A 14,212-nucleotide genomic window follows, 5' to 3' on the forward strand; every position below is an offset into this window, starting at 1 on the left:
AAGTATTAGTTACAACTTAAGCGGATTTACCGGGGATTAAGTGTCATGTTGAGACATTGACAAAGTAAACAAGTCGCGCTCTATCGTCTCTTTGTAAACTGCATGTGATGAATTTATTAATTTATAGGTCACCGAGATTTACTTATACCAGGGCAATGCTAGGAAAGTTTTGATGCTTCATTTCAGATCAGACTATCATGGCCAGCATTGTCATGCTGGAAGTACCGAAAGGTACAGAAGTTGGAATTGACTTGAACTACTGGAATTGTGGACCCAATTTTGTAGGCATCAAAGATATCCAAAAGGGAACCCATTTCGTCTATTGGTCATCGGTGTCTCAAGACGATTCCTCCGTCAAGTCTTGTCTTAGAGTGGGAAAGTTTCTAGTGATTCAATCTGTAACTGAGAAGATTTTATGGAAATGGGACAAACAAGATGAAACATTTGTAGACTGTTCTGAAACTGAAAAGGAGGCTATAACAACTAATTGGTCGGATATGCTTCCACGTTTGGGTCCTGTAGAACAGAAGAATGTCAAAACCTGGACCTATCTTTCGAAGTATATTTCTAAAGGAATTATAGATAAAGTTTGTCCAGACAACCGACCAGTCTGTTCTGCAACGCAATTAGTACCTCGCGAATATATTTCAACGAGAAGTAAGCGCGAATCAAGTGATAATTCAGAAAGTGATCATGTTTGTTCGTCCCTCGCGGAAGCGGAAAGTCGCCTTCCGCGAATGTCCGAATCGGATTCTGCGAAATTATGCTACTCAGAAGTTGAGAAAGTTCAAACCGAAGGTATGTCTGCCTATCAAATAACTGCTTCACATTTAGATCACTCGGTCAGATTACGTCACTTGTTGGATCAAAATTACCCTACAAACAATCTCTACATTTTGGGCGAAATCCAGTTCAGTTTCATCTGTTTTCTTATTGGTCAGAATTACGACTCTTTCGAGCATTGGAAGAAATTGGTTGCGTTAATTTGCAATTCGGATTCTCTAATTTTGGAGATGCCAAAACTATTCGATATATTTTTAATCGTGTTACATTTTCAACTACAGCAAATTCCTTCTGATTTCTTTGTTGATATTTTGTCTGCCAATAACTTCTTAGTATCAGTTTTACATGTATTATTTACCAATGTGCAATCGACACATAATGTTGATGAAGAGCTGCAAGCGAGGTGTGATAAATTTCGAAAGTATTTGACTTCTAAGTTTGGATGGGATTTCATGAGTGAACCCACTGAATGGTCACCAACTATTGTTCAATAGAATGTCTTCTCATAAATCTTTGTTCGTTCTGATCGTCGGAGTAATCGTTTGAAGAGCCAATAGACGCTGGTCCAAAATGATGATATGTGATGAGCATGGTTTATATGGAGTTAGAGAGGCAGCAATTTTGCAGTCGCTTCACAATTATAATGCTTTTTTTCTATCTTACTTGGGTGAATTTCATAAAATTATTTATTTGTCTCAAACAATTATAATAGTCCTAAGGTATTTTTACGACTCGAAGAGGAGTATTGGTGGAGCGTCTTTTTTGATCTACAATTTTTTACAGCGTATTTAAAACAGGATGTAGAAGTCAATGCCACATGCGAAAACTAAGTGTTTAGATCAAACGCCTGAATGAGTTGAAGAGCAAATAGAGGAGTGATTTTTGTTCATGTCGAGTTTTCGAGAGAGCGAGAAAAGGCTTGCAAAAATTTTAGCTAAGCAAGCAAAATATTTTGATGACGTGCGGCTTTTTCAAAGCAGTTTTTTAGTTTTTACTTTACTTTTTGTGTAAAAGCGGTTTTTCTGAAGCATATTAAGAAGTAATTGTACGCTTGGGATCATTTTTGACCAACTCAATTATATACTAAAGTTTTCTATGCAATTTTGAGCTATTTTTGTGATTTCTCCGATTTGTGACGCTTTTAGCGGTTTTGTCTTTTTAAATTTTTTAGTGTCTGGGGTAGTTTTTGGTTGCATTTTTTAAATTGGTTTTTGTAGCTTTTTGGTTTTGTTTTTACATCATTTTAACTTTCTTTTAATTGAAGAAAACAGGCTAAATTTAAGAATTTTTTTGCTATATCTTTCTGGTTATGATGATTTTTTTGCGCAATTCTTCTTTTTCTGACTTTTGCAATATTTTTCCATCTTCAATTGTCCAATTAGGGTTGCTGTTGGGTTCATTGCTACTAAGTGAAAACAATTAAAGGTTTGATAGCACATTTTCATAAAATAAGTTAATCAATTCTGGAGTTTTGTAGTTTTTACTTTTTACTCAGGTTTCCCTTTCGTGTGTGTCGTGTGGGTGCGCAATGAATCAGTAGCAACTGAAGTGTTTTAAGAATAAATGTTGGGACTTCGCATTGTTTAGAGAAATTAAAAAACTGTAGATTCAACCTTATTTTTTTCTTTTTGCTCCGTTGTTCAGTTACCAGTGGCTGGCTAGGGTGTAAGTTAAATACTACTTCAAGCCGATTTCAGAGTCCTTCGGTTATCTTTTTTGTAAGTTGTTTTCACATATTTTTCCGACTTTGATCTTTCAAAACGGGACAAAGATAACACCTAGTGGTCGTTTTCCAGTTGAAGTGCTTCACTGGATTTAGGTTTCTTTCAAGTGCTTAGGGTTTTGACTTCGCTAGGAAGGCCTAAATGTATGATACAAAATCATTTTTAGTAGTTTTTGAGCCCAAGTTGTGCCATTTTTAAGATTTTTGTTTGATTAGTCTGACATCATGTTTATCAATTTTGGTAAAGGTCTTTTGCAACACTCAATTTCTTTCCATATCCATTTTTAGGGCTATATGTCTTGGTAATGCAAACTTGAACACGCAAATTGATATTGGGTTTAAGTTTTTTTAGTTTTTGAATTTTGTAATTTTTGATTTTTTTTTACCTTTAGGAGCATATGAAACTGAATGGTTACTGAATGGTTTCTAGAGAGAAAGGAAAAGTTTTGAAGATTTTAACTTATTGATTTCTCGGAAATTATTTGAATTAAGTTTTTTTAGACTTGACGATGGATTACTGAATGGTTTCTAGAGAGAAAAGTTTTGAAGATTTTAACTTAACGATTTCTCGGAATTTTTAAGTTAAGTTCAAGTTAATTTTAAATTAAGTTTTATATTAGAAATTTAGTCGTTTTCTGAGTTTTTGGGAGGTTTTAACTTTTTCTTGTTCTCGCTTCTCTTTAACGCTTAAATTTGCGGTTGGTTTCGAAGACGTAAGTTTCCAGAAATAGACAAATACGCGATGATCTCCGTTTTTTTTTATAAGTTTAATGTTCTGTGTCATTCAATTTTTCTTTCTCAAGTTGTCAAAAAAACCTTTCGAGCTCGGTGCTGCGTTTATGCATTAATTTGAAGACTGCAATTCTGGTTTTGACAACAAGGAACTCTGGCTAATCTTTCGCTTTTTTCTAACCTCCTTTTTTTCTTATTGTTGTTTTTACTCTATCTGATAGCCTTTTATATATCCAGCAATTTTTCTTATTTGCCTAGTTTTCTGCTTTTTAAACATTTTTGAGCAATGATCGTGGTTTTGAATACGCTGATCTTGACAATATGTACACTTTGATTTCTTTTATTTTTTGTTTTTCTAAACTTTTGAAACCAAGCTTGCCTGTTTCGTTGGCATTGTTCAATTGGTCTGCTGGTCAGAAAGTTTTTTCATAACTTGAGTTTCGACTTCTTTCTTTTCAGATATTTACGTCTGTTATTGAATGTTGACTTTCAAACGTTTTTAACAGCAGCTTCTTTCATATAGTTTTTGGAACCAATAGTTCTATTCAAGGTGAAATTCTCATCTTGAGAGTTTTTATTCTATATTTATACCTACCTATCTAAAATACCGTCCAACAACCTATCTATCGAACCCATTTGCCTCCCCCATCAACCCTACATCCTCCTAACACCCCCACACCTACCCCAAAAGTATATCTACCCCCTGCCTACACCGCCACCTACCTTACCATCCCAGCGCTTCACATGCCTTCCCACTTAACCACCGCCAATCTAGGCCCCCAAACACCCACCTACACTACACCAACCTAACCCCTCACCTCGTAACCACATTATTGACTATAAATTGCTTGTTCCTTACTATATATTGCTTTGTATTTTTTATATCTCTGAAATAGGCAAGGTTAGTTTAGAATTTTTGCGATCTCACCCGCTCCACCAATGCTAGCATCCGTAAGCCCTAGCTGGCTTGCTGAAGACAACCGCTCGCGTGTTTTTGAGAGCAATAAGCCCGTCTGTTATGTTTATTTAATTGATAAAAATGACCACTGGCGGTGTTATTAAATTCTCTTGAAGTCAGTTTGAAACAATTATGGTAATATTAGTGGCTTTTTCGCGCTTGCGATTGATTTTTGCGTGCTTTAAATTGCTCTCATTCTTAATTCAAGGCTGTTGCTATCATAAAGGCAATTCCCAGCAGAGAAGTAGCAGAACAGGTAGAGCTTAGTGGTAAGCGCAAGATGTCAGATTGCTATCCGGGAGGTCGAATGTTCGATCCTATTGAGGGTTGGATTTTTTTGCATCTTTCTAACAATTTTAAAGCTACACCCTCTCTATATTAAATTGCCCCACCTGTCGTTCGAGAGCAATTTTCCGATGTTATTGGTTTTATGCTAGTTTTATTGTTTTCGCTGTTTGTTTTTTGGCTGCTTTTATATAAAAAAAGTTCTATCTACCTCTTATTTCGGCAAATTTCATTCAATTTCAATAATCTCCTTTCAGTTAAATTTAACATTATCGACCATTGGACGTATAGTTCCTGGATGTTTTCAATGCATAATTTTGGAAAATTTACGTTTGATTTTGTTCATCCCTTGTTCCGTAAATTTTGAAGCATGGTTGTTTCAATTTAGTACAAACCGATAAGTAGAATCCGCAGTGCGCGTAAATTTATTTGAAAAATCGATGTGTTTAAAAGAAAAAGTTAGTTAGGTTTTGTGTCATTTTTTAGGTTATCATTTAGTTTTTCAAAAAAAAGTTCAACTCAGTTGCATTTAATTGAACCTATATTCATTATATTCAGAGGACTTGCCGTGTAACATCATAGTTGTGGTGAAGCTACTTTCTATATATGTGCCCCAGTCCATTTTAACCGAGCATGTAAAATTACTAAGTTGAAGCTAAATTTTTGTTTTTTGCACTTAATAACGCAATAGATATTATATTTAAGCAGCGGAGTTTTTGGGGTTTGTGCCTGTTACGGTTTGAATTTTTCTTCAATTTCAAAGTTATTCAGTATATCTTTTTCTTGGGAAAAATTTCTGTGGCTAGAATGTTTAAACCTTAAACTTTGAAATTCTATCGTTTAACGCTTGTCGACTTTTCTGCATCTGTTCGTGACAGATTTTTTGTTTTAAAGTTGAACGATTTTTTCCCTGTCGCTAATTGATGTCCTTTCTAGATCACTTGATAGTATTCCGTTTTTCATTGTTACATTTTTATTGCCACTTTGTCTCGATAAAGTTGCAGCTGCCTAAAATTTTGATTTGCAAATGGGTTGAGTAAAACATCATTAAATTTAATTTTCGTGATTCAGAAATTTTCTTGGGTTTTTGTTCAGGCTGTTGCTTGACTAAACTAATTCTCACTTTAGAACTTTCACCGGTTGGTTTGCTGTTTTGAGCGAAAGTGTCAATGAGTACGTGCAGGTTCTAGAGCATGACGTGCCCCATTAACGCGTTAAGTTTCAATTCCTCTAACCTTGAGTTTAATTTTTAAACCATAAGCAACAGGTTTTCACCAATCTACGAATAATTTAACTGCACTTCTAAAAGTCTACCATGGCAGATTTCTGGTGACCTCTCAGCCCTTCTATACCAGCCAGCCATACTATAAAGATTGAGAAAAATGCCAATACGCTGAGACCCAAATAAAGTTTTTGTTGATTAGAAGTTTTCTCGCGTTTTTAATTGCTCTTGGACGAAGTTCGAAGCAATTATAAAAAACGTGTTGTTCTTTTTTTGGAAATTTTTTGCTTGGCTGATTCATCTTCTCTTGACCTTTTCGTTTTGCGTGATCTGAACTTTCTCTCTCATTCGCAATTTTAAGCAGCTGAACTGAATTGGTGGCAGTTCTCTACTAAAAGTCATATGAAAAGTGCACTGAAATTGGTGTCGTTTTTTCACTAATTTTCATTAGTGATTATAATGTTATTTACTAAACCAATGACGTCATTTGACGCCGCCTTGGCAATTTTAGCCAGCCCCCCCCCCCCCCACTGAAGCAGGCTGCAATAGATTAGAGCTCCCACTAGTCGTTCGAGAGCAATTCTTCGGACCTTAGTCGGTTATGTTTGTTACGTCTGTTGTTTGACTAAACTATTTAACTTAAGAACTTTCACACGTTGATTTGCTATGTTTCAATGACTATGTACAGGTTCTGAGGGTCTGACGTGCGCCAGTTTAAGTTTCAATTTCTTGAACCTTGGTTTTTAAGCCCAGGCAACGAGTTTTAACTCCAGAATAAGAAATTTTGAGTTGAAAGTCTACCAGTCATATTGTGTTGACACTGTGAAATATTGCTTAAATCAATTTTTCCTGTTGATTACTATTATTTTTGGTAGCAGTTGAATTAAGCTAGACAATGCTTCTATCCAAATAGAATAAGAATGACCAATCTGGAAACAACACTCTAATTAAATGCTTGAACAAAGTAGTTACTCAAAATTGTTTCAATGACTTTAGACTCCTCATGTTAAACGAACTCAAGTATTTAAAAGCTGTACGAACATATAGATAGATCAGAAAGGATTTTTGTAGCAATTTTATTAGTCCTGTGGTCTATTTTAATTGTGACTTTTTGGTTGACCGATCTCTTGACTCATGCGCTTAAATTTTTGTCCTCATAAACGGGATAAACAGTTAAAGCCCGGAGGGCATTAAGTGGGTGAGCAGCTCATGCATTACTAGTATCTAGTTATGCGATTCATCAAAACGGTTTTGGAAGAGCCAATTTTTTGGTGTGAAGGGCGGTTCTTAATCTTAAAATTTTTACCCCCTCGGTTGCCGCCACTCACCCCCTCCCCGTTCACCCATCTCGACATGGCGATTTGGTACCCCCTCCCCATCAGCTTGACCCCCATGCGCGATCTAACGCTACCATCTCTAAGCACCAGTTGGCTACTACCGAAGCCAACCGCTTGCTGGTCCTTTGAGAGCAAATCGCCCGACGTTAGTCGGTTATTTTTTTGTTGCGCAAGCAAAGTTTGGAAAAATTACTGTAGCTATTGTGCCTTTGGAAACAATTTGAATTTTTGTCCATTTGAAGCGTTTATTCAACTTTAAGATGCAGTTTTTCTGATGGGTTTTTATTCTTTCTTGTGAGTTTTTGGGTTTTCGTCTATCTTTCTTGTGGTTTTGTGGCTTTTTGATTGGTTTTGTGGTTTTGTCTTTTTCAAATTTCTTTACCTTTTCATTGCGTTCACTTAGTCCAACTTAGTGTTTGCAAAAATTATATCAAACTCCGTATCTAATCTCTGGGCTGTTTTGCTATCTGGAGTCAGCACTTGGGCGGTTCATGCTAATTAAAAAGTATGGTTTTTAGCCAACTTCTGTCTGGTTGCTTTTTTGTCACCTAGTGATTCACATTTTCAGTCGCTTATTGGAGAGATGCATCATTCCGGTCTCTCTAAATTTGAAACATCCTCAAAACTGTTTTTTGTCAACTTGTGACTTTCTCTCTCGAAGTTGTCTTTATTCGAAATTGTTTTGTCATCAATTTCTTTCAAATTTTCTTTTTCAAAGAAAAGAGGACCACATTTTTTGTGGTAATGTCACAGGGTTTTGGATAAGAGACCCTGTTTATTTCTTTCTCTCAGTGGAGATATTTTAAGGTGCGAAAAAGTTAAAGGGCCTTTTCTATGTGAAAAACGCAAAAAAATCAAATTTTCCAATTTTTTTTCAAAATTAAAAAAAATTAATCTTTGGAAATTACCAATCTGGATTGCAAGACGAAACGTTTTTTAATTCGATTCATAATTTAGTTGAATAGAAGCAAAACGAAATAGCAAAGCTCTCTTGCTGAACCACTGCTCAAAACTGTCAATTCTCTTCAAAAGCAATTTACCGCTTAAAGAAATTGAAATTTAAATTGGTCACTCCCAAAACGCTTTTTTCATACAATAAGTATGAAAGCGTTTTTCCTATTGTCTCTACGTAATTAATTGCTCTGGAATGAGAAGCAATTATTGTAAACGTGTGTTTTTTATGCAAATTTTTTCGCTTGACCGTTTTGCGCTTTTGTTCTAGAATAATCGTTCTCAATTGATTTTTTCACGCACTTCTTGATTTTTGAGTGATTTCAGTTGCTCTGACTACGAAATAAAGTTTGTTGCTCTAATAAAACCGATTGTTAGAGATTCGACGACAAGGCTCTGATAGCTGCGTGGTAAATGCCTCCGTCGAGGTGATGGAATCGGACGCAGATGCTACATTCGGTTGATGTTTTTGCACCCAGAATGAAAATTTTATCGAGGTTACAGTCCTTGAGTTGAATTGCACCGCCTGTCATTGGAGAGAAATTTTTCCGACGTTAGTCGGTTTATGTTTTTGTTATCTGATGCGCTCATTTTTTAAAAGTTTAAATATTTCGGGGTTTATAAAGTTTGAAAAAAAACATCTGAGTTAAAAATCGAAAATTTTTCTATGAATTGTAATCTAATTGCAATTTGTTCAAATACCAATTATACCCTGGATTTGATTTTGAGGTGATCCTCAGGACTGATTTCTTCTAGTGAATACGTAAATGTTTTAAATCTTTCTGCTAGTTTTTTTTGGACAATTTCTGTTTTTTTTTTCAACCAAAATTGCCTTCGTCATATTGTTGAGCAATTGGCCATCAGCGTTTCTAAGTGAAAACTGCTTTTTAAAACAGCAATTTTTGAAAATCGTTTGTTTAAACATTTAAAAAATTTTTTAACGAATCCATCTTTGGGGCAACAGTAGTGTCACAATTTTAAACACTGGAATCCACTTGCTGGCATTTCTTTTCTAAAATAAAATTTATATGAAATGTGTGGCAAAGTTGGTTTAATTTTTTCTCTTTATATCTCAAAATTGGTTTATGAAATCTCTAATGACGTTATTTGTGGACCCTATTGAACTTGAAGGCCCCATTGAGCAGGCTACAACAAAACCGAGCCTGCAACAGTTCGAGAGGCATTCCTCGGCTGTTAATCGTTTATATTTATGTTCACTGTGTTCCGTTTTTTAGGTATAATGTACATAGTAAGAGCATTTCTGAACTAGAGGGTTATGAATTGACATGGCGCGCCAGTTATGAATGAAAATTTACATCTAAAATCTTAAATTACTCCTAACAACTCAATCGAAATGCCTTTCAAATTGTTTTCTTGCTGTGTCTCAGAAGCCAAAAAGCCTCCTGGCGAAGCCTACGAGAAGAAAGAAGACACTGCCCCTAAGCCACAATCAGACGCTGCTGCTGATGGTTCTGTCAACGCGACAACCGCTGTAACCACTGCAAATGCAGCGAAGGATCAGGAACAGCCAAAACCAGAGTTAGAAAAAGAAACTGAAAAGGTATCGAAAAGATTGAATTTGGCCGGTTTGAATCTAACAGCTCAGCGGTTGCTTCTTGGCGACTCGGTTGACGATGTAGCAAGACATACGAGAAGTGTGCGATTAAATGTATACGGAGTGCCTGACAATTCTTTGTTCAATTCTATATTCTACGCCTCCATTCTGCCAGAGATCGAGTCCAAATGCAGTGAACTCAGCTACGAAGTTGAGCTTCTGGACTTGGCGTCCAATGACGACCAATCAGCGGCGGTCTTTTATGACGAGAACTTCAATGTGAAAGACTTAATCCAATGCCAAGGGTACAAACGGGGACCCTATAGGAGTTTCAACCTTATTGTTATTCCCAATAGCTCAATTGAGTCTCAGTTTTTGGCTCCTGTAATCGAAGCTGAGGACTTTAAGGTCATAACTAGTCTGGAGGCCTCCGATGACGCGAAAACGTTGATCAGCGAAAACTATGAAGAAGTTGAAGACGGCTCAGCTTTTCGCCTAAAAAGAGCGCTCAAGTTATCCAAGAGAAAGGAGGTAACTACTGCAATATTTGAAGTACTGAATAGCGAAGCAGCTTCTCAAAGCTTACAGGAAAAATATTGCAGTCCTCCTTTTGAACAAATCGTGACTTACTTATTTACTCACGCGACTGACGTGCGAGAAACTACGTGCGTTTTGTACTTGAACGACAGTAGCGCCGAAGCAACCACACCCGGCAGCACGGCGGACACGACCTCGAACAGAGCGAAAACTCTGGCGAACACAATTAGAGCGCAGCTTCCGACTAGTTCTTTTGTTGAGATATCTGAGTCGACTTTCGAGACATCAAAAGGGAAACAGATATCTTCAGTGCTGGGCAAAATGTTAGAATCCTTCTGCTCAGAATACGAGAGATTGAGCTATATAGTAGACAGTTTGCCAATTGGCCTACACAATGAATTACTAACACATAACAACCATTTGGCAGAGTTGGGGAAGCATCTCCCAAAAGTAGACATTTTTAATCAGCTAGAACTGAAAATAGAAAGCGACTTCGTGACTTGTGTTAGCTGCGAAGATGCCTTTCAGCGTCAATTAATGTTCGCCAAGAAGTTGGTAGAAATTGGCTCGCCTGAAGGAAGTACAGTTGACGCTACTACAACGGGTTCAGACGCAATTGATCAGCTCTTAACACACTCAAATGTTATCAAGCTCTTCCGATTTTGCAATGCTTCTCCAAGTTCCCTGTCCTCAGGTTGTCTAAAGCACTCATTACGCGAGCAAATCTGCTATCTAAGTGGAGAACATCCCTCTGCAGCTAGTGACCTAGATCTCATGCAGGTGTTGTCGACCCTAGTGACTGAAACTGACCAGTCGGTTGTGATAGCCTTGGACGATATTGACGATGTTTCCTGGATCCCTAGCCATGACAAGTATAACGGCAAAGTCCACTTCTTCCTAACTAGTTCCTCGGCTGAAACTTTTGAGGGAAAAATCAAAAATGGTACTGTCGCGAAATTTGGAACGAATGCTAATGTAGAAGTATTGATACTTAAAGATAGATTGAAGCAGCTTGTTAGCTCGGATTCAGACGACGAGGTATTTCCAGATATAGCAAAGCTGTTATCCGAGGACTTGCACATGGCCTGTTCTGTGGCGCTCAAACACGTAGCAGTATCGCCGTTGATGTTCAGCCAGGCAGAGCTGAGATTGGCGCTGAGTTTTGAGGAACAGATAGGTCACTCATTGGCAATCGAAGCACTTCAAATCCTACTTTCACCTCTACTCTTCAAAGTGTACACTTCAACCTCGCAATATTACACAATGGTCAGGAACAACCAATTAGCACACAAATTGTCCTCTACGATTTCCGATGATCATTTCTCGATTCTGCAGAAGTTCAAATCGGACTCTTTGGCCAAGATAATAGAACACAGCTTGACATTTCAAAACAGCGCAAACGATGCTTCCACAAATACGCTACTTGCAAAACGGCGCTTTCCAAATTTACCTGGATTGAAGCTGGATGATTCGTCTGAAAGTTCCTGCGAACCTTTGCCCGAATTAGGCGCCCTTATAGGAACTGTTAGTCCTCAAATTTATACAGAGTACATTAAGTGTCAAGAAAAAGGCGAAAGTGAAGCTGATTTTACAATGCTAGTCGAAGCATTGCAATATAGCCAATACAGCTTGACCTTGGCTGCTAATGTGACTTATAAATCCGAGTTCTACAGTTTCTTAAATCAGAAAAAATCAGCAGGTGAACTAGAGGAGAGTAAGCACCCCTTCTGTTGGAAAGTCCTGCAACAGGTCTCAAGTTGCCCAACGGTACCCAAAGTGTCTCCCGCAAAAGCAGAGGTTGATGAAGCATCGGCAACGATGCGACCGAGAACGATAAAAATGATAACTTGGCTTAATGCTGAGGGTGCCAAAGATTTCATGTTCGTGTTATCTGAGAACCAAAGCCCCTCGGCGACTCCTAAAGGGCGATTAGAGGTTATTCGGGTAGCCGACATGAAAATCGTGAGGCGAATTGACATGACCAAAATTCCTGTTGATGTCAAAAATATTGACTTAACTTCTTGTGTAGTTAATACGGAGCGAATTCTTAAATGGATCGACCTTGACGAGGGAGCTCTAAAAGTGCAACTCAAGAGTCAGCTGAACATTGATTACCAGTGTTATGGAGTGCAGAGTCCAGACCAAATAGTGGCAATGTCTAGAAACAAAATGTACGTCAACGGGGTCCAACTGTCAACGAATAAGACCAATTTCAGTTTCAAAGTCGGAGAAGACAGATTTCTGAACAGTCTCTTGTTAGCCCCGGATGGATCCTACTGCGCATGTGGAGACACAGTGCAGAAACCAATGCCTCTCCTCATTTGGGATCTAAAGCAGAAGATTCTGATTCATGATATACGATTGCATGACCACGAGTTTGACATGCAACTTGCAATGGTTTCTAATCACTACATAGCTGTTGTAGTCAAGCACATTGACCCCGATCCGCTTAATTTCGTGAACGTGTATGAATTTTCTAGTCAGTACAATAAGTACAAGTTTCACGAAGATGCGTCAGTTACCAGCTTGGTTCTGACACCCGATGACCACAACCTTATCCTGGGCTTGGCTGATTGCTCAGTTGTGATCCACCACCTGGGATCCTCAGACACCCCAATTTACTTGACTGGGATTCACAAGTCGCCTGTTGACTTGATGAGGTGCAACTTAGATGCCTCGGTTCTTCTCACCTGTTGCACTTCGGCCAATCCCAAGTTCTCAGACAGGACTATAAATCTGTTCAGTGTGACATCGGGTGATCTATTGGGTTCGTTCACACCTCACACCCACTTCACGTGCGTTGAAATTAGCCCTGCGGGGAGGTCTTTCCTGTATGGGACTAACGAGGATTCGTCCTTGATAAAAGTCAGCTTCGGAACCGACGGGTCGGCAGAGTCAGATAAATTGCCCTCTGATCAAGCGGTGTTCGGTTCTCAAACTAACGAATGCAAGCACTCAAGTATTTAATACAAAATTACAATTTGGCGTTCCGTAACTCTTCGGAAATGGACGTTTGATGATTCTGGTCTAAAAGCTAAATCAACCGGAGTGTATTTCGTGTAGCGTTGTGGTTTGAAGTAATTCTGGCCTATGGTCTCAAGTTTTAAAAACAAATTGTTTATAGTTAACGTACTATTGCTACAGAGCAGCAGCAGATTTTCTATCTCTATTAATTTGAATTTGTTCACTTTTCAGCATTTGCAACATTTTAGAGGGCTCAATTGCCCAAATTTTGATTCAAACTAGTATAGCCTTTTGCTATTACAGAATGCAGTTTATAAATTGTTTACTAATATTAAGATTACTGTAAAGAAATCATGAATGTGCATTTTGGTGTTATTTATTAGCATTTTCATATTGAAAAAGGAGACAATTAATTGAGTAATATGTTTGTAACACTATGTTGATTTGTAGCTGTGATTTGTGTAAAATTTATTTTTGTACGGGGGCATTTCTACTGCTGCTGCAGTTAAAAAGGGAATTTTGATCGGTCTTCGGTATTATTTCTAACCCCCACCCCCATCACATTGCCCAATTTGCCCAAACTTGACTAATTATTAGAAAAATGTGGGTGTTTGCATATTATATTCCACGAAGTTAAGATGATTAAGTCCCACAGTTAAAAGGATGCGCATTTTGGATGACGCAGAAATTATTTAGAAGATAGTTTCTTTTTGTACTATAAATTGTTACATATTGGATAGAGTACTTAGCAATTTCTCGATTAATTCTACATTATATGATGGGAATAGCATCTAAAGCAGGCATGGGTAGGGGGATATTTGGATTGGAACTTTAGTCAATATTGTTTATTACTCCTCAAGCTGGCGAAGACCTGAAACGTTGCCAGAAAAAGAAGTAATAATTTTCCATAAATTTGTATTGAAAGTATCACGTATGATTTGCTTGCTCAATTGTGTAACACATTCATACTTTGTAGAGCTTTTCTTACATGATCAGGATCTCATATCGCATAAATGCCCACTTTTTATTCATTTGCAATTTTTATGAGTTAGTGTTCATTGAAATTTAGTTATATTTGGTGGGCATTCGTGCTGCAACAGTTGCTTATGTAGGAATTGATTTTTGCAGAATCCCCATGTTTATGAATTTTAATTAAATCAATTAA

General features: G+C 37.6%; 2 protein-coding genes across 2 annotated transcripts; both read left to right on the forward strand.

Annotated features, from left to right (window-relative positions):
- The first annotated feature begins 190 nt into the window (after nt 1-190).
- Nucleotides 191-1,293, forward strand: LOC142342428 (protein AAR2 homolog). The gene has a single exon (XM_075393749.1). It carries the CDS (start codon nt 198-200, stop codon nt 1,275-1,277), a length of 1,080 nt encoding a protein of 359 aa, XP_075249864.1. The 5' UTR covers nt 191-197; the 3' UTR covers nt 1,278-1,293.
- Nucleotides 1,294-9,191: 7,898 nt separating this feature from the next.
- LOC142343219 (uncharacterized) lies at nt 9,192-13,352 on the forward strand. The gene has a single exon (XM_075394979.1). It carries the CDS (start codon nt 9,346-9,348, stop codon nt 13,048-13,050), a length of 3,705 nt encoding a protein of 1,234 aa, XP_075251094.1. The 5' UTR covers nt 9,192-9,345; the 3' UTR covers nt 13,051-13,352.
- The last annotated feature ends 860 nt before the right edge of the window (nt 13,353-14,212 follow it).

This window comes from Convolutriloba macropyga, chromosome 7, assembly GCF_964194025.1.
Source record: "Convolutriloba macropyga chromosome 7, txConMacr16.3, whole genome shotgun sequence".
NCBI lineage: Eukaryota > Metazoa > Xenacoelomorpha > Acoela > Convolutidae > Convolutriloba > Convolutriloba macropyga.